At 41.9% G+C, this 20,561-nt stretch overlaps 1 protein-coding gene across 3 annotated transcripts in view; it reads right to left on the bottom strand.

Annotated features, from left to right (window-relative positions):
- Window positions 1-2,856: 2,856 nt before the first annotated feature.
- CEP135 (centrosomal protein 135) overlaps window positions 2,857-20,561 on the bottom strand; it is an 86,613-nt gene continuing 68,908 nt past the window's right edge. For 2 of the 3 annotated variants that reach the window (XM_044299413.1, XM_044299425.1), the window contains 10 exons: window positions 18,904-19,058; window positions 18,767-18,822; window positions 16,701-16,869; window positions 15,811-15,921; window positions 15,312-15,497; window positions 13,983-14,192; window positions 10,291-10,493; window positions 8,517-8,621; window positions 6,844-6,999; window positions 2,857-4,083 (listed from right to left, as the gene is read on the bottom strand). In XM_044299413.1, the coding sequence (XP_044155348.1) occupies window positions 4,062-4,083; window positions 6,844-6,999; window positions 8,517-8,621; window positions 10,291-10,493; window positions 13,983-14,192; window positions 15,312-15,497; window positions 15,811-15,921; window positions 16,701-16,869; window positions 18,767-18,822; window positions 18,904-19,058 (1,373 nt within the window). In that variant the 3' untranslated portion in view covers window positions 2,857-4,061. The remainder of the gene's footprint in view (window positions 4,084-6,843; window positions 7,000-8,516; window positions 8,622-10,290; window positions 10,494-13,982; window positions 14,193-15,311; window positions 15,498-15,810; window positions 15,922-16,700; window positions 16,870-18,766; window positions 18,823-18,903; window positions 19,059-20,561) is intronic. The other variant, XM_044299420.1, reaches the window with a different exon arrangement.

Here is a 20,561-nt window from a genome sequence, read left to right as displayed (position 1 = left end):
AAAAAAAAAAAAAAGAAAGGGCAGAAACCTGTACCTTTAGGGTGTTTTTGGCTAAACCTAAAGCTAGGCCCTTTGAAGGAATTCTAGAATCTGAGATGTGGACAGAACTAGGCAAACTGTTGGGATTTAGATAACAATCAATTAACTTCCTCCATATCCTAGCATAAATAGATACAGTCACCAGCTTTTTACTTTTAAGAAGGGTGGCAATAAGCACTTGAGAAAAACCCTTCTTAGCTAATAAGCCCCTTTCAAATTCCATGTCGTCAAATGAAGAACCCGGACCGCTGGATGACCAACCAAGCCCTGACACAGCAAGTCTGGGATCTCCGGAAGGACCCAAGGATCGGACACAGACCTTGTTCTGAGAAGAGTAAACCAAGCCCTTCTGGGCCAGAAGGGAGCTATGAGAATCACTCTTGCCCTGTCTCTCCTGATTTTCTTTAACACCAGGGACAATAACTTGAATGGAGAAAGGCGTATGCTAGAGAGAAGTCCCATCTTAGAAGGGCATCCACCCCATAAGGGGATTCCCTGGGATTTCGTGAACAAACTGATCTACCCTCTTATTCTGGCGGGAGGCAAAAAGATCTATTACAGGCGTACCCCAAAGCTCTGTGATCCTTGAGAATATTGATTGGTTCAAAGACCATTCTCCCTGTCTCAGTTGATATCTGCTCAAAAAAATCTGCCTGAATATTCTCCTTCCCCTTTATATGAAGCACCGAGATATGGCAGACCTGCCCTTCCAAGTTCTGTAACAATCTATTCGCTTCTAACCAGAGGGTGGCTGACTTTGTACCTCCCTGATGATTGATATATGCCACCATCGTTTGATTGTCCGATAGGGCTCTTATATGGCCTGACCCTACCAAGGTCATCCAGCGGTAGGTGACCTGTTGGAAAAAACACTGTAGGTCTCCTACTCCAGGGACAGGAAACCACTGAGGTGGGAGAGAGGCTCCGCCTAATTCTGTACATTTCCTGTCCCTGGGGGCAGATCCTCTCTCTCTGTGGTGCTGTCGTGGGGGAAGGGAAAATATTTATCAGAGAGGAGTGGTGGGCAGCATGGTAGTAGAGATAGGTAATGGTGCACTGCATGTCCATCTTGTGCAGTGTGTGGCATTCCAGAAAGGTGTATATAAAACAGAAAGGAGGACATACCTGACCCTACCTTCTTTGTAGTTAGTTTTTTTTGGGAGTAGTTTGGCTTTTTGGCAACTCGTACTACAATGAAGAGAGCCCAATGCATGATCTTTTGAGTGCAAACGGGGAGAAGGGGACACTCTTTCTCTCTATACATAGGAGTTCAGGAAGTAGAATTGGCACCTATCAGACATTTAGGTCATATACTTCTGATATGTCAAATGTATCAAGTGGTAGTGCCCCTTTAAGGTTTTATTGTAGCCCTTGGGGTTAGTTCAATCTGTCAATGTGATGCATGGACCAGAAAATGTTGTGCACCCCTGCCCTAAATAAAACAAACTACTTATTACTCCACATGCATGTTGGTTCGAAATGTGTAAACTTCTTTCTACCAGGTTTGTTATAAAGATATAATAAATAATTGGTTTTATTTAGCATTTTGGATGTGCGCTGGTCAGGGGCCTTCCTTAATACAGTAGACCTGATGCAGATTCCTCCCTGGGTCAGCCTTGTCTGGGGTGTGTTAACATAAACATATGGTAAGCTGCCTCATTCTTCTCTGTATTGGCATTTAATCCTCTTGCGTCTCAATGAACACCATTTTCTGCCACCATGTTCCAATACACTGTATATTGTATAAGCCACGCCAGATAAGACTACAGCAAAGGTGTCAAGAAGTAGGCGCTCATCACCAGGCTTTTAAAAATGAGTAACAGAACACAGCCAGCTGTTACACATATTCACACTGCGCAGTCTATTTTTACCCCTATAACTGCTGAAACTATTTTCACATTTTGACATGCATAAATAAAACCTGAATTTTACAATAATAAAATGACATCATACCCCCCAAATCCTTTTTTTACATGCCGACACCAGGTGTATTGTGAATATGCCACCCGGCACTATAAAATCATGGGCGCATTCATTCTATTTTACATCATAGAGTAACACAGAGTAAAAAAATTCAAGTTTGTGGTTAAAAGGATTGCCCATTCCTTTAAAAGTAATGACCTATCCTCAGTGTGTGACATCACTAGCTGATCGGTGGAGGTTGACGAAGCTGGTTACTGCAGCACCGCTCCCACTGACGCAAATGCAGCAACACTGTAGTAACCAAGCTATGTCCAGTGCACAAAGGACAGACCTACTGCAGCAGAACAGCTGATCAGCAGGGGTGCATGGTGTCGGACCCCCACCAATGAGATGGTGATCACTTATCCTGAGGAAAGACCATTGCTTGTAACGGAGTGGACCCAAGGACAACATCTCCTAAAATAACATTTTCAAAGTCCATGCAAGTCACTTTTGCCTAGGTTTGCATGTAGGTATCACCACATAATAGCCAGATGTGAAAACATCAAAAATCTCAGTTATCCAGATGCCATAAACTTTGATTAGGGTGATGTTATGTGCAACTGATTATGTTCACAACTTTAATAAAAAGTGATCTATTCTTTCTTTTCCATGAGGATGGTGATAACATGAAGAAAGGTCCTGCACCTCCCCACTGAAGACGCATCCTGTATTCCTGCCATCACCCCCTCTGACTTCACACAGTGCTGCGTCCAAGTATTGCACCTAGAATATTAGTTTGGAAACCAGAGATTCTGGGCTTTAATATGATATCAAGATGAAAGCTAGATATTATATTTATACATCCTAGGTAGTGAAGGGTTTAAACTAATTCAAGATGCGTGGATGAAAAAAATACCAATTTATTTTTGTTATAAATAGTAATTAATATAAAAATAAATACAAAGTCAGACGTATATTACAATGCAGTACAAATTCCCAACTGACTGGGATTACATTAAAACAGTTTACATTATTCACATTTACAAACGGTGAAAGATAAAAGTTACATCCCAGTCAGACGGAAAGGAGAAATACATAATCCATGTTTTACACGTAACTCGTTTCAGGCATCGGCTCACATTATTCAAGTCGTCGTGAACGTGGGACTGGCCTGTATCAAGCAATACTGTGGTCAGAATATGATGTACATTTGGGAATGTATTGCACACTTGTAATTCATATCAATATATAAAATGCAATTTAAGACATAAAAAATAACCCACATACATACACCGTAGAAGTATAGAAGCCTGCCAGCCGTCGGGTCCCATCCTGTAGACATGCAGGTGCAATTATGTGAATTTATGCAGAAAAGGCTCCATTTCTGCAGTGAATACTGGTTACATGAAGTGATAAAACCGGAAACCATAGACTTATAAATGTTATAGTGCAAAGTAATCACCTGAGATCTCTTAAAACCGCTAAAAGAGCAACTGTTCACTATTAAAGGGGTGTTCCCATCTCAGCCAGTTATGGCTGGGATTACATAAGCAGTGTAGCTAGCTGTGCGGTTTCTATAACTCCTATTCATTTCTATGGAATACAGAAACAGCGACGCACAGCCCGCTCGGGTGTTTCCACAAACCCCGCCACCTCATTTTACAGGAATTCTGATCCCGTGCCAGTATGACCGAGAAGGGAACACCCCTTTAATGTGTATGACAGGCGTTTCCCTAGCCTTTCCAAATAGCACTAGATCAGGAGGTTCCAAGCTTAAAATATCAATGTATTGGGTCAGTGGTCATCTCCTACCGACTAAGCCAGCAGGACCAGCACCATGTTCAGCTAACCAATAACTATACAGCCCCCATAATGTCTTTACTTAATGGGGCATGCTGTGGCTCCATGGATTAAACATATTGTTGTAATAAGATGAAATTATGTTCAGGTATGTATAGTAATACAAGAACAGTGGTGAAGTATTACTAACCTGCTTTATAGGAGGTTTACACTGAGCAAATGCAGCATGAAATTACAAGACAAAAATGAATGCGCGCCAAGACTACCTACAAACATGGAAACATTCAGTGTTTGCCTCTCGTCATCGCTCCAGATCATCAGTCTTTGAAACTTACACTCCTGCGTGGAGAGAAAAAAGCAGTAAGCTTTCCAATGGCAGGGATTCATCAAGTATCAGCAAATTGCCAGCATTTCTACCGGTATATGGTGTGAACACTGCACTACAGAAATCTTAGGAATGTTGCCAGAGAAACAGTCACTTCTACAGTATGTACTTGTGTTCTTCACTAACAGCTACAGATAAAGGCATTGCCCCTGGAGGCTATGGACACCTCTGGGGTACATTTTTTATTATTGCATTCTACTCATTTTGGCAAAAATAATTTTATTTTCAGTTGGTCTTTATTAAAAATTTTCAACAGTTTTCATTTTCAGTGCATTGGCAGACTAGCAGGCTCTCTGCTTCACCCTGAATCCATGAGAGAGCTGCTGAACTCCTGACAGCTCATAAACACTCATTCTAGCTAAACTCTTATCGGTTTGATAAGAATTTTGGTTAAAGAGGCAGTGATCCAGACTAAAAAAAATATCAAGGAGCCATTGGCTCCTAAGGCTACTTTCACACCTGCAGTTAGGTGCGGATCCGTCTGGTATCTGCACAGACGGATCCGCAACTATAATGCAAACGCTGGTATCCGTTCAGAAAGGATCCGTTTGCATTATTCTTTTAAAAAAAGTCAAAACGGATCCGTCCAGACGTACATTGAAAGTCAATGGGGGCCGGATCAGTTTTCAATTGCACCATATTGTGTCAGTGAAAACGGATCCGTCCCCATTGACTTACATTGTAAGTCAGGACGGATCCGTTTGCCTCCACATCGCCAGGCGGACACCAAAACGCTGCAAGCAGCGTTTTGGTGTCCGCCTCCAGAGCGGAATGGAGACTGAACGGAGGCAAACTGATGCATTCTGAATGGATCTCACAAACTGAATTCAAAACGCCAGTGTGAAAGTAGTCTAACCTGAAAAATTTAGGACCCAAATTTAAAATTTTTAGTCACCAAATTTAAAATACATATAATTACGGTAGAATAAAAATAAAAATAAAATGACATGTCTTACCTAGGGTTGTCACGATAACAAAATTTTTACTCTTTTAATACCATAAAAAAGTATTGCGATACTCATTATCACGTGAAAAAAATAAAACACCAAAAAAGCCACGTACATTCCGCATTTTATGGACCATAATAGAAAAGTCTGATCCTAATTTTTGTCGGGACAAGGTGACAAAAAAATGCCAAATTACAAGTTTTACGGCGTTCACTGCATAGGAGATATTTTTAAATAGTTCGCACTTTTTCGGGCGTGGAGATATGCAATATGGTTATTTTTTATTGTTTATATATTTTATATGTAAATTTGGGAAAGGGAGCTATTTAAACTTTTAGCATTTTTTTTTTTTTTACTTTTTATTTACTATTAACCCCCTTAAGGGCTAGAACCTGGTATCTTTTCATCCCTTGTCCTATTCACCCTAACAGAGCTCTATTAGGGTGAATAGGACCTCACTCTCTCCCTGCTGCCCTGTGCTTTGTGCACACAGCATCAGGGATGTTACAATGGCAGCCAGGGCTTCAGTAGCGTCCTGGCTGCCATGGTAACCGATCGGAGTCCCAGGCTTACACTGCTGGGGCTCCGATCAGAAGCTGCCACTGCCACCAATGAGGAGGCGGGGACCCTGTGACCACTGCCACCAATGATTCTAATAGTTATAATATTGTGGGGGTGGGCGAACTGTGCCACCAATGAATATAGTTTATGCCTGAATATAAACCCAGGCTGCTGGTGCCGGCCATATCCCATACCCGGCGTCTATGACTGCTCGCTGTGATCTGCCGCAATTAACCCCTCAGGTGTGGCACTCTGGGCTTCTTACCAGCATCCTCTGTGGCCAATGAGGATGCCGGTCATTGATTTCAATACCCTGGGTCTGGACAATTCTTATTTGGGCCAGCAGGTGACAGGTCAAAATAAGAAATAAGCAATTCTGCTCAAATGATGGCTCTAAAAGACCCATGACTTTTCAGAATAAAAAAAATAAAAATAAAGGATTTTGTAGGCTCAAATAAGAGCTTCAAAAGCATTAAAAAAAAAAATCACTCCCCTTTCCATAGAATAAAAAAAATTACATAAATAAAAAATATAAACATCATGGGCATCACCATCACCGAAAATGCCCGTACTATTAAAAAATATAAAAATATATTTTTCAATATGGCGAATGGAGTAACAGAAAGGGTCAAAATGGCCAGTTTGCCATTTTTTCATCGCTTCTCTTACCCCAAAAAATTTAATAAAAAGTGCTAAAAAAAAAGTCACACGCTCAGTAGATATAACAATAAAATTTTTACATTTAGACATAAAAACCTATACATATGTGGTATCGTTGTAATGGTACTGACCCAGAGAGTAAAGGGCACAGATCAGTTTTGCCACAAACGGAACAACGTGGGAACAAAACCAGTAAAACTGTGGAGGAATTGCGTTTTTGTCCAATTCCACCCTATTTACATTTTTTTTCCCGCTTTCCACTACACTGTATGCCATATTAAATAGTGGCATTCGAAAGTACAACTTGTCCTAAAAAAAAAAAATAAGCCCTCGTACAGCTATGTGAGCAGAACAATAAAAAAAGTTATGGCACAAGGACGATGGGGAAGAAAAAATAAAAAAACGCAAAAACCTAAGGGTTAATAAAGACCAACTGAGAAAAAAAAAAAAAAAAAAAATGATTTTTAACTCCAAATTAGGATGTGATAGTAAACAAATGCAACCTATGGTGTCCATAGACTTTAAAGTGACTGAAATCAAACCTACTTTTCTGCTGGCTTATCAGATCCTCGATCCATTGATCTTAATATGGAGCGCTCTGGAGACAATGCAGGCGACTTCATTGTTGAAGTAAGTGGTGAAGAAGAACGAATGGATGATGTAGACAGACCATGACGACGTAACTCCTGAACTGCACGCTCCCTGTTATAATGAATATAAACATATAATGACTGCATGCTCCTGGCTGCATTACGCCACAAATACACCTGCATGTGCATATTAGCTAGTTTTAGCCAATGAGGGTCTATTTGACAGATTGACCTTTTCTCTATAAGTATTGAAATCAGTGCTTCTAGGGGAGTCCTTGGACTAATATATGGCATCCTATGGAACATCTTGTGCACGAGGCCTTAGCATTTGAGGCGGCAGGTTGGGGGTGCTTACTAAACTGGTATTCTCAGTTAGCACAGGTAACACCCTTATTAAAAACAATCATAGCCAACACAGAAAAGCGATGCATAAAAATACCCAGAAACCATAATGAAATTTAATGACTCCTTTAAAGGAAATCTGTCACCAGGATAATCTCTATAGTATAGCCATAGCCTAATAGCACTCAGGACCTTATTTCCAGATGTGCCTTTGTTTCAGCAATAGATGTTTTCTATCTTCTGAAAACCCAATTTATTTGGTATGCAAATGAGCCAGTAAGGTGCCAAGAGGGGCGTCACTCTTGCAGGTAAGAGCCCAGACACGCCCCCTGCCACAATGTGTCCACCCACCCCTCCTACATCACATTTAAGCCATGACTCTGCCCCCCTTTTCCCTGCTCCCACCATGAGGGCGGGCTTGGGCACTAGCAGTGCCTGGACTCCTTCCAGCAAGAGTGACGCCCTCTGGGCACCTTACTGGCTCATTTGCATACCAAATAAATTGGGATTTTCAGAAGATAGAAAACATCTATTGCTGAAACAAAGGCACATCTGGAAATAAGGTCCTGAGTGCTATTAGGCTATGGCTTTACTTCAATAGCGATTATCCTGGTGACAGTGAGTAGATCAGCAGTGTGAATCTGACAGACATACGGCAGGTAGGGTCAGGGGATAGGATGTAATACATACCTCTGTCACTGCTTTTATTCTAAGAAGTGATGTGAAAGTTAACTCTGACTTCTGCAGATGCATCAGGGCTCAGTGCCACAAACTTCACAGCCCCCCCTGCTGTAAGGACGGCTGTAGCAGACTGAAGGACCACAGCCTGAAAAGCAACAGTGTATGAGCTGCTACACATCCCCTGCCTTCTGCTGTGAGGGCTGTAGCGTCCATCCAGAAGACCGCTACAGAAGTCAATAACAGAAGAGCTGTGGAGATCCTGGCACTGAATCGTGGTGCCTGCAGAAGCGGCACCCATGGTGATCAGGTAACTTTTACATCAATCCTTGAATTAAAATCAGTGTCCGTCAGCAGTTTTATATTAACAACACTGCTGACAGACCTCAGGATATCGATGGCATGCAAGTGAACGGGACAAAGCTGCACCACCGCTACTGAGTAGATGGTGTGCAGGAAGATGGGCCCATGAAAAACAATAAAGGCTGCAGCGCACGCACTAGGTGCTCCTAGGCAGAGGTCATAAATGTCCTGAACCCAGGAAACTCCTAAAATGAACCCTTTCACATTTTGTGAAGAGCATTTATCAATGGAAACGTGTACACTTACCTTTCAAACCGCTCAGTTGTAAGCTGTCTTTTTGCAATATCATAGTCGGACTGCATCTGTGTAAGCTTGTTACGGAGCATTGTCGCTTCCCGGGTGTGACTGTTGCTACAAATTTGCCAGAATAGAGATTTACCATTACAATAATGCAGGTAGTAGAGTCTATAGAAGAACAGCTAATATCCACACGTTTTAATGCCATTTTATATTTACTGTACATGGTTGTAAATTAAGAGAAATTATAGCAAACACAAGATCTACAGAATTTAGTCAAATATCAGCTTAAAATCCATTTTAGAAGATTCTGTTTTTTAATAAAGATTTTATCTGAGCAATAGTAGACTGGGCTCTCCTCCGAGTCCACTCCGGCACCAAATCCCCGTGCATCAGAAAACCAAGTAAAGTCCAAGTAACATCCCAATAACTAGAATGGATTCTTCTGAATCTAAAGGGGGATTGTCCGAGAGTGGAAAGTGAATTCCATGGGGCCAGACACCGTGTAAATTAAAAAGAAAAAACACACAAAAAGAAATTCACCTTTTCAAACTGTTTTAGGCCCAGTGCCGAGCTCCTGTCTCTGCTGCTCTGACATCCCATCAACACGCAAATTACCACTGTGGCCCAAACTATTAACATAGTGTGCTCTCCGCATCCATTTCTGCCCCATTGAGAATGAAAGGGTCTGCACCCGTTCCAGATATTGTGGAACGGATGAGGACCCTTTTGCGGATGTGTGAAGGGAACCTAAAGGGGTTATCCGAGGCTGGAAATGCTCCCCCCCCATACGCCCGGGCCCCTCACACTGATTCTACTTACCTGGTCACGGCACCACTCCTGGTCCCCGAACTGCCGCAGCTGCTTCTCCCCGTGCGCGGATGAAAACATCCGGGGTGCGGTGAGGATTTGACTCCCTAGCGACTCCTGATAAGTAGAATCTGTGTTAGGGGCCTGGGCATATGGCGTGGGGGGGCATTTCCAGCGTCGAATAACCCCTTTAATATTTTAATAGTTACAAGTGTTTTCAGACGTGGTGGTGCAAATGAGGTTTATTTTTTATTGTTTATTTTTATTATAGGGAAAAGGGGAGATTTTAATTTTTATATTTTCAAAAACTGTTTTTTTTACACTTCTATCAAGTCCCTTAGGAGACTTGAACATGCCCTCGTTAGATTGTTTGTCCCATAGACTGCAATGCGTTAGCCTTCAATACGTTCTGCAGACAGGCCTCCACAGGAACGTATTGCTGTGGTAGCCCCGAGCCTTCCAAAGGCTTGAGGCCATCACAACTAATGAACAACTTCCCCGATCTCCGCGCAGGGGAGCGGCTCAGGCCCCAGGAGCGCAGCGCTCCCTGAGAAAAGCCCCTCAGATGCTGTGGTCACAACCAACCATGGCACCTGAGGGTGTAAACATGTAATCAGCGTTATTGCCAATCACAGACATCAGCTTCAGTTGTCTGCCATGGTGTCCGCTCAGCTTCTGAGTGGGTGCCATGTTTAAAGACCCAACTTCGGCTGTACATGTATGGTGGAGACCAGGGAAGATCTAAAGACCTGAAATCTACCGTACATGTAGGACGGATGTCAGGAAGAGGTCAAATATAGTATATACAGGTTAGTTTTGTAAAGCACAAGGTATTTTAGGTTAACTGCACTCACAAAACATTCAAATACTTTTTTCTATAAATTTACTTTTTTCAAAGGTAAATAATACATCAAGGAAGAAAGTGAGATTGCTAAAAAATAAATAAAATATCCCATGAAGAAAGGATACTCACAGTTTACTCTCTGATAGGGTGAGTTTATCTCTCAGCAGCTGAATCTCTGATTCTTTCTCATGGGTACTTAAATGACTCTGGAACTCCTTCTCTCGGTTAGTGGCCAGCAAAGTCTCCAAGTTCTTAATGGTCAGCCTCTCACTTGCTAGCTGTTTCTTTAAAAGTTCGGTTTCAGACTTCGTATCTTCCAGTTCATCTAACAGCTGGAAAAATATACACAATAATATAAATTTATGAGAAAGAGGAGCAAATCTGCGTTTTTACTAGAGGTATGCACAAGACTAAAGTCGGCCATAGATATTAAATAACTGTCGCCCAAAAGTTATTTCTCCCGACCCCTCTAAACAAGCAGCAAGCTGCTCAGCTGTTCCCATAACTCCCATCGTAGTGAATGGAGACAGCCAGCAGGGACCCCTGTCCTAGAGATATCTGGGGGATATACCAAATGTCTAAGATGGGAATAGCATTTCCGGTATAGCGAAAGGCAGATACTTGAGTACAATTTTGCCATTAATTCAATGAAGAAACATTGAGGCCGACATTCATGTATCTTTGACACTATTTTTCATAGATCACCCAATTTTGCAGATGTATAAACAGCTGAATTTGTGGCACATCAATTATCTGTTCATTGTGGAACTATTCTCCTTAAATGTATGGGCAGTGGAAAACTGAACGTCTGTAATATTGCAATTGACACAGAAAGGCTACATTCACATGACCGTATTTTGCTTCAGTGTCCATTCAGTTTTTATAGAGGATAGGATGTGGACCCATTCATTTCAATGGGTCCGCAAAAATAGGGGTGTGCTGTCCGCATCCGTGTGTCCATTCTGTAGCCCCGCAAAAAATATAGAACTTGTCCTATTCCTGTCCGCTTTGCGGACAAGGATAGGCATTATTACAACGGATCCGCAAAAAAATGGATGCAACACGGATGTCACACAGACGTCATCCGTATTTTTTGCAGATCCGCATTTTGTGGACCGCAAAATGCATATGGTCGTGTGAAAGTGGCCTAAGGCTACATTCACACAAATGGGAAAAACGCGGTGTGATGGCTGTTTTTGCGACGGCCATCACACGATTATTTTTAGAACCAATAAAAGTCTATGGGGATTTTCAAAGTGAAACCACTTCACATCCCGTCATTTGCCCCCTTCCTGACCAGGCCTAATTTTGCTAAACTGACATATCTCACTTTATGTGGTAATAACTTTGGAACACTTTTACTTATCCAAGCCATAAGCCATTCAGAGATTGTTTTCTCGGGACACATTGTACTTCATGATAGTCATAAATTTGAGTCAATATATTTCACCTTTAATTTTTTTTTAATAAATCACAAATTTGCCAAATGTTTTGAAAAATTTGCAATTTTCAAAATTTCTATTTCTCGGCTTTTAAAACAGAAAGTGATACCTCTAAATATTTATTACTTAACATTTCCCATATGTCTACTTTATGTTGGCATCATTTTGGAAATGTCATTTTACTTTTTTAGGTCGTTAGAAGGCTTAGAATTTTAGAAGCAATTCTTAAAATTTTTAAGAAAATTGCCAAAACCCACTTTTTAATGACCAGTTCAGGTCTGAAGTCACACTGTGGGGCTTACATAGTGGATACGCCCTTAAATGACCCCATTGTACAAACTACACCCCTCAAGTTACTTAAAACTGATTTTACAAACTTTGTTAACCCTTTATGCGGTCCACAAGAATTAAAGGAAAATGGAGATCAAATATTTTAATTTCACTTTTTTGGCAGATTTTCCATTTTATTCCATTTTTATCTTTAACACATCGAGGGTTAACAGCCAAACAAAACTCAATATTTATTACCCAGATACTGCGGTTTACAGAAACACCCCAAATGTGGTCATAAACTGCTGTACGGGCACACAGCAGGGCGCAGAAGAAAAGGAGCGCCACATGGTTTTTGGAAGGCAGATTTTGCTGAACTGTTTTTTAAATGTCATGTCCTATTTGAAGACCCCTGATGCACCCTTACAGTAAAAACTTCCAAAAAGTGATCCCATTTTGGAAACTAGGGGATAAGATGCCAGTTTTGTTAGTACTATTTTTGGGTACATATGATTTTTTGACCATTCATTATAACACTTTATGGGGCAAGGTGACCAAAAAATTGTTTTAGCACAGTTTTTATTTATTTATTTTTGACAGCGTTCACCTGCGGGGTTAGGTCATGTGACATTTTCATAGAGCAGATCGTTACGGACGTGGCGATACCTATTATGTATACTTTTTCTTATTTATTTAAGTTTTACACAATAATAGCATTTTTAAAACAAAAAAATATATATGTTTTAATGTGTCCATGTTCTGAGAGCTATATTTTATTTTTTAAATGATTTTCTTATGTAGGGGCTCATTTTTTGCAGGGTGAGGTGACAGTTTTTTTGGTACCATTTTGTGGGACATACGCCTTTTTGATCACTTGGTGTTGCACTTTTTTGTGATATAAGGTGACAAAAATGGCATTTTTTTTTTTTTTATGGTGTTTATCGGACTGGGTGGATCATGTGATATATTTATAGAGCCGACAGTCACAAACGCGGCAATACCAAATATGTCTATTTTTTATTTTATTTCTTTTCTATTTTAAAATTATTATTTTTTTATTCCTTACTTGGGGATTTTTTTTTTTTTTACATGTGAAACCTTTTTTATTTTTTATTTTAACACTGTATTTAAAAAAAAATATATCAAAATTTACACTTTGCGTCCCCCATGAGGTCATACAAGACATCTGGGGGACTTTTAACTTTTGATTTCTCCTGTAACTGGGGCTGACATAGTAGCCCCAGTTACAGGGGAAATACACCCCCCAAAGAGGCTGTACAGCGGTATACTGCGCTGTACAGCCTCAGTGCAGGGCTGATCGAGGTCTGTGAAAGACCCGACAGCTCCTGCATTCACATAGCGCTTCCTGCACTGTATACACAGCGCTTGGTGAGTGCTGTGTATACAGCGATCTAGAAGGCAGGGACACCTGGGCACTGTCGCTGCCTTCTCTAAGGGTTGCCCTGCTGTCACTGACAGCGGGCAACCCGATCTGCAGCTGCACAATTATTTTAGGACCCAGCAGAATCAAGGGCACTACTGGGCGCTATATTTATACTGGAGGGAACTATTGGGTGGCATTTTATATACAGGAAGCATTATAGCTACTGAGGGCCATATAATGACTATTATTTATACTCTGGGCACCCTGGTGTGTATAATATATACTGAGGACAGTTCAGGAGTTGGAATGTTCCAAAAAAAACACAAAACATCTTTGCAAAACGGTCATGAAAAATAGTAATTAAAAACTAACAAATGGGCAGAAAATGGATGCACACATGGCCAGTGTGTTCGTTTTTAATGGCTGTTCTTTTTCACTGTCGTGTTAATGTATCCTAAGTGTATTGCTTTACATAAAATGGGAATGAGCGCAACCTATTGGCAGCAGAGAAACTAATTAGAAAAGAAAATAGTCCGCTTTTTTCAGAAATTGATCTGCTCTTGTCCATATAGCAGCCAATAATTTCAGTGGTTTTGTTTTGCATAGCAAACAAAACCAGTGGATAAGAGGAGCTATTTCTGAAAAACAAATCTATTTTTAAAGAAAGCTTCCCCAACATGCCTAGACAAAAATGCTGTGTTTAGCACTAGTAGGCCGGGACTTACTCTTTCATACTCCATATTTCGTGCAGTCAGTTGTCTGGAGAACTGCTCTTTACTAGAGTCCAGCTTAACACACAGTTCCCTCACTGATGCCAAGTCAGACAGAATCAGAGCCTTCTCATCTTGCTCACGTCTGAGCTGCTCCTCAAGTTTGGACAAGGCCTTGGCCATAGAAGATATTTGAGTTTCATAAGCCTGATGAGCATTCATGTGCTGCAAAAAGAAGAATTCATATGTTAGCGTATAATTGGCAACAGTCTAAAAACCTTTGTCAGGTGTCTTGAACTTACTGGCTTGGGGTTCTCAGGGCGGTTAGGGGACACAATGTCAAATTAGTGGGGGATTTTTTGCGCTTGAACCCATGGAGTTTCTATGTATCCTACGGTATATTTTCCATTTATATTGAATTTAAAAAGCTTGTCTGGCAGTTTCTCAGAGGAGCACCCATAAAAGAAAAAAGAAAAAGCTCAACTCAAGCTAAGGGTCCATTCACACGTCCGCAAATGGGTCCGCATCTGTTCCGCAATATCGGGAACGGACCCATTCATTTTCAATGGGGCAGGAATGGATGCGGAGAGCACACTGTGCTCTCTGCATCCGCATTTCCGGAGAGCGGCCCCGAACTTCCGGGCATTGGCTCCGAACTTCCGGGCCTCGGCTCTGCAAAAAAAATAAAAAATTGAAGATGCCCTATTCTTGTCCGCAATAGTGGACAAGAATAGGCAGTTCTATGGGGGTGCCGGCCGGGGGTATTGCAGATCCGCAAAAAAACATGGACTTGTGAATGGACCCTAAAGGTCCCTCCGTTCCAGCACTGTGGGCTCCTGGAAAACATCAGGAGGTAATGAATATTCAAGACTCATCATTAAGCACTGGAGCTGTTTAATACAAGATTTTGGTGGAAGAATCAAAAGAAAGTGACCCAGCATTTGGCTAAGGGGATCTGTCACTAGTTTATGCTGCCCTTAGTTAGGACACCATAAAACTGGTGACAGATTCCCTTAGCTCATGATTGTACAAAGACACAGATGAGCTGTTTTAGGCTCCGTCCACTGTGGTGTTTCGGGGACCAGCGTAAGGCAGCTCAACACCCTTTCACTCGACTGAGGGCTGAGCTGCAGTATCCTGGAAAGGTCACCACAAGTGGATGGAACCTTATGCTCCGGCGCCTGTTTGGTGGGGGTGTGGTGTGTTGGACCTCTTCGGATCTGATGTTGATGACCTATCCTGAGTACAGGCCATCACTCTCTAAGTCCTGGAAAACCCCTTTAACAGAACAAATAATACATATGTGGAACATAAGAAAACAGGAATTGTATTACTGAGCCCTACCTCTTGGACTTCGTTTTCCAGGTCTTCTAGTCGTTCTCGAAGATGTCTTCTATCAGTGTCCACAGAGAGCAGCTCCATCTTTATAGAACTGCTTTCACCAAGAGCACTTTGTGCCTTCATTTCCCATTCCTCAGCCTGGCTATGAACCATTCTGAACTGATCCAGAAGATCTCGATTCTCTTGTTCCTAAAAAAGCAAGGTATGTGAACGTTTCCACTACTGACCCCAACCTCGTATGCAAGAAGAGCAAAAACTATAGAGAATGGTTTCATTTTTACTATAAAGCTGATCGAATATACGATCTGAATACAAAACATAATGTAACATTTGGGCCAGCTTCTATTAGTACAGCATGCCCGTGTCTTACGCCATCTGTTGCAGCGACGTCTGCTGCACCATCATGTACGGTTATAAATATCAATCCATTACAGAACAGCATCAGCTAAGATTACAGTGAACAAAAGCTCGAGTGTCTAACAGAATACTGAACAGCGCTCACCTTGGCAGCCATTAAAGTTTCAATTCTAGAAACCTCAGAGATGTAACCATGCACTCTCAGTTTTAATTCTTCTTTTTCGTGTATTGCAGTTTCTAATTCCATTGTAACAGTCTAATAAAATAATAAGATATAGCACATTACATAAGAAAAGTCACACTGTAAATCCGCATACAGACTGCAGCAGTGGCAGCAGCTGAACAACGTGGATGCCACCGATTTTTCTGAATCACAGTGATTTGGGGCACAACACGTGTTGCACACCTGTGTCACGCCCAAGTATTGCACACCTGTGTCACGCCCAAGTATTTCAGTATAGTCATAGGAATGAATGGGGTATTCTGTGCAACTCTAACACAGCTGGATTTTTTGCTATTCGCATGTCACGGTTGCAGCAAATGTGTGAGTCGCCCTGTGATTCATTCCAATGGCTTCTTTGCTACACTTGGGCGTCGTGCGACACGTGTTGCCACCAAAATCACCTTGTAGCTGTATCCTAAATAAATGGATTGTCACAAAAAGCAAACGGCTTCACAGATCATATCAACAAGGGATGTGACCACATATGCATGCATAAGATGAAGCAGTCTGTCAGGCTCATAGTGCTATCTGTGAAGCGACTAAGGAGGGCAGTGCAGTAAAATGGGGGCAGTTCATAAAAAAAAAAAAAAAAAAAAAAGGAAATCATAGTGTAAAAGATTTTTTTTTTTTTACGTATCTCCTGTACAGAAACACCTTCAACAAGGGGGAAGGGGGAGTTAATAAATCTCGAGCACTATATACCATGTACAGTTAAGCCCATATCACGCTCCATAACACCATACCACAGGATCTGGCCCTGTGACTTGTTTATAATTATCATTACATCTACCAGGACATTTTTTGACCTATACCTGATTCTCTCTAGCAATGGTGGCCAAATCATCCTGCAATCTTCTATTCTCCTTCAGAGAGATTTCTCTCAATTTCACATTTTCTGTGAGATCCGCATGGGCAGAGTCAAGTTGGCGTCGAAGACTGGATAGCTCGCGATCTTTGTTACTGAGCGCATCTTTTAACTGGCTGCAAAATAAAATAATAACAATCATCATTATTTGAAATCAAGGGAAAAAAATAAAAAACTTGCTAACTTTTAGGCTAGGTTCACCTTGGCAGCTTGTGAAAGAGGCCCTTACGAAAAAGGGTAGTAGGGTTGCATAATGACAGTCAGTATTTCAATACTAGTTTAAAATTTTCAGATCCGCGCTGCCAATGTCCGGAACATAAAAATCAGAAGAAGCAAGGTTTCTCCTCCTTTCTTCTCCGCATGATCACACAGATAATCATTCTAGTTGGACTTCAATGCTTTCCACACTCCCAATCTCAGGGCAGACTGGAAAAACTTAAAGTGGCCCTGGAAAAAATACTAAAAGTGGCCCGTTTTTTGTAGTCAGGTCCAAATTGTTGGAAGGCAATACCATATTGTGGCACATTATGCCAACCTAACAGAGCCAAATACCACAGTCCATCACAAAATACTGCCAGCATCACAAAATACATCCCCAAAAACTTCCACTGGCCGGCCGTGAGGAGAGCCCAGGCGGCCCACCGGGACATTTCCCTGTAATGTCTATGGCCAATCTGCCCATGATCTCCTCCTATGTTCCTTCCCAGAAACACAACAGAGGGGATCCAAATAGTGAAGCACTGCAGCAGACGAAATCAGCCAAGGTAATTGATTTTACTTGCAAAAGATGTATAAAAATCACACATCATAAAAGCCAGTTGTACAGGCAAGCCTAACCCAGGTTTTGCCTCGTTTGTTTCAAGGGCATTAAAAATAGCACCTAGTAATGACGCAATGACTCTGCACATAGAGGGGATAATGTGGATGCCTGGTGCACCTGAGAACAGGGGTGGGCTGGCCATAGACCCCACAGGGTAATTTCCCAGTGGTCTGATGCTCCGGGGGCTGCCCGAGTCCTCTTCATGGCCACCAGCCAGGTAGAAAACGATCTGATGTTCTCAGCATTAATTAATGCGAGACACATCAGGTACTTATACATTTGGCCGGCGGGCGCAGATGTCCTCTTAAATTAAACTGTATTGCCATTCTCCGGCGGGAGCGGCAGTATTTTGTGCTGCACTGTGGTAGTTGGTTCTGCTGCACTAAGGTATTGCAGGCTCAGCCCACTTCTGTGTGTTGCCCCACCTTCTGTCAATTTGGACCTACCTATAACATGGGGCCGCTTTTCGTTTTTTGTCCCCCAGGGCCACATTAAGTTCCAAGTCCGCCCCTGCCTGAGAACTACGTAGGCCTGTCACATATAATGTGTAACAGCACAATTACTCCGCTGTTGCCATGCTTTGTGCCCTGTGCAGAGGTCAGGAGGGAGTAGATAAGCTGTGGCAAATCAGCTATTGCGAATGGTGTATCCTGTGTTATGTCATTCTAATCTTACCAGTAAGGATAAGCAGATGACTGCAGTAAACAGATCTGTACAGTGCAAGGAGTGGTGCCTAGTATTAGTCTTAGTGGCCAGTGTGAAAACTGCAGGATTTCATGTTTTTAATTAAATATAGATATTGACATGGAAAATAAAAAATTCATTCAATTCAATGGGGCCGCAAAAGATGCGGACAGGACTCCGTGTGCTGTCCGCATCCATTGCTCCGTTCTGTGGTCCGCAATTTTGCGGACAAGAATAGGCTGTCCGTGCCGTTCCGAAAATGGCGGAATGCACATGGACGCCATCCGTGTTTGCGGATCCAAAACACACAACGGTCGTGTGCTTGTAGCCGAAATCTGTGGGCCTATGTCCACTCCAATTTTTCTGTGGCAAGAAAAGCGATGTTGCAAATTATGACGCAAATATGGTGTGCTGCATAATTTGAAACTTTTTTATGGTGGAGTAACCATATGAAAAATGTGCCTTGCTAACTCTCCATATGAATAATAAAGGCCACTACACGGACTTACTCGACAGTTGCCTCGAGCTCAGTCAGGGTCAGCCGTAAGTTGGTTATCGTCTTTTGCTGGAAGAGAGAAAAGCTTTTACAACTCAGTTTTATAGATTTCCCAGAGAAAATCGACACAAGGAAAGTCGTGTAACATACTTTATTATCCATGTTCTCATCTAAACTTGCAACACGCTCCGTCTTCTCATCAACTTCATCCTGAAGGTGATCTTTTTCCTTGTCCAAGATAGAAACTGTGTTCCTGAGAACGGTCATTTCAGTTGCCTGAGCAGACACCTTGTGGTTTAATTCCCCTTAAAGGCAAACAAAAGCAAAGAAAAGTTAAAGGGGTTGTGTGCTTTTTTCCTCAGGCTAGGTCATTAACCACCTCCCGTCCGCCCAAAGACTAAAATCGTCCGGGAGGTGGTTCTATATATTTCTGAATGGACGTTCCTGAACGTCCATTCAGAAACTGCAGCTGCATGCTAATCGTGCAGCTGCAGATCGGGTTGCCCACTGTCAGTGACAGCAGGGCAACCCTTGGAGAAGGCAGGGACAGTGCCCAGGTGTCCCAGCCTTCTGGATCGCGGTATACAAAGCGCTCACCGAGGAAGAGTGCAGGAGCTGTCGTGTCGTTCACAGACCTCGATCAGCCCTGCACTGAGGCTGTACAGCCTCTCTGGGGGGTTATTATCCCTGTAACTGGGGCTACTATGTCAGCCCCAGTTACAGGAGAAATCAATAGTAAAAAGAAAAAAGTTAAATGTCCCCAGAGGTCTAGTGTATATATATATATATATACACCCCCCGCATGCACCACAAGAACATCTTACACAAAATGATACATCGTGCAGATTAAAAAATATACATTACAAAAATCACTGCAAAAAATGCACCAAAATGATACGCAACTGACAATACTAGCTAATTTCTCAGGCAGATGTTAAAAGCTTAGAACTTTGTCAATATCTTCCAGTCAGGAACATATCGGAGCCCCTCATGTATGTATATTTTTTCATCTGCACAACGTATAACTTTGTGTAAGATGTCCTTGTGGTGCATGCGGGCCGCCTCGGCATCCTCCATTGTACGCATTTTTTGCTGGGGATTGCCGTTGTCTGCGGACCGCATGCAGAGTAATTGCTCCCCCGGTTATAGACACGCTACAGTGTCTGGGTTTGGAGCATTTTCACCCGTTTAGGCCACTTTTTTCAGTGAGTTTTTTTTTAAATATTTGACTAGCATGAGGTACAATGTGTCACGAGAAAACAATCTCTGAATGGCTTGGATAAGTAAAAGTGTTCCAAAGCTATTACCACATAAAGTGAAATATGTCAGATTTGCAAAATTAGGACCAGTCAGGAAGGGGGCAAATGGCCTGGATGTGAAGTGGTTAATAATAAATAAATATAGTAAATGACACCCCTTTAAACATACCAAATAAAAGCATCAGTTCCATACATATATTACAGTCCTATCTCCAGTGAGTGTGTTAAAGAGCAGAAGAATCTGAGTAGATTTATATACAGTTTTGGGGGTTCATTATAACTTATATGTTGCACATTTAAATTCCTGATAGGCATAGTAATCAAGTGGATGGTTCGCCCGTATATATATATAGGAAGCATAGCGATTTAACAGAAACTTTTCTCGCACACCAATATATCAATCTGCATTGTTCCTCCTGGTCATGTTGCCTGCAGATTGGACTGCGTTTTCAAAATGACAAGTTCCCTTCAAATGTTACAGTCAGTCCCTGTATGAGACTCAATGTGATCAGATCATGCAATAGGGGATATCTGATAGCAGAAAGTACT

Source organism: Bufo gargarizans, chromosome 1 (genome assembly GCF_014858855.1).
Source record: "Bufo gargarizans isolate SCDJY-AF-19 chromosome 1, ASM1485885v1, whole genome shotgun sequence".
Lineage (NCBI taxonomy): Eukaryota > Metazoa > Chordata > Amphibia > Anura > Bufonidae > Bufo > Bufo gargarizans.
Note: the sequence above shows the minus strand (reverse complement) of the source record. Positions and strands in the feature narration are given on the sequence as shown.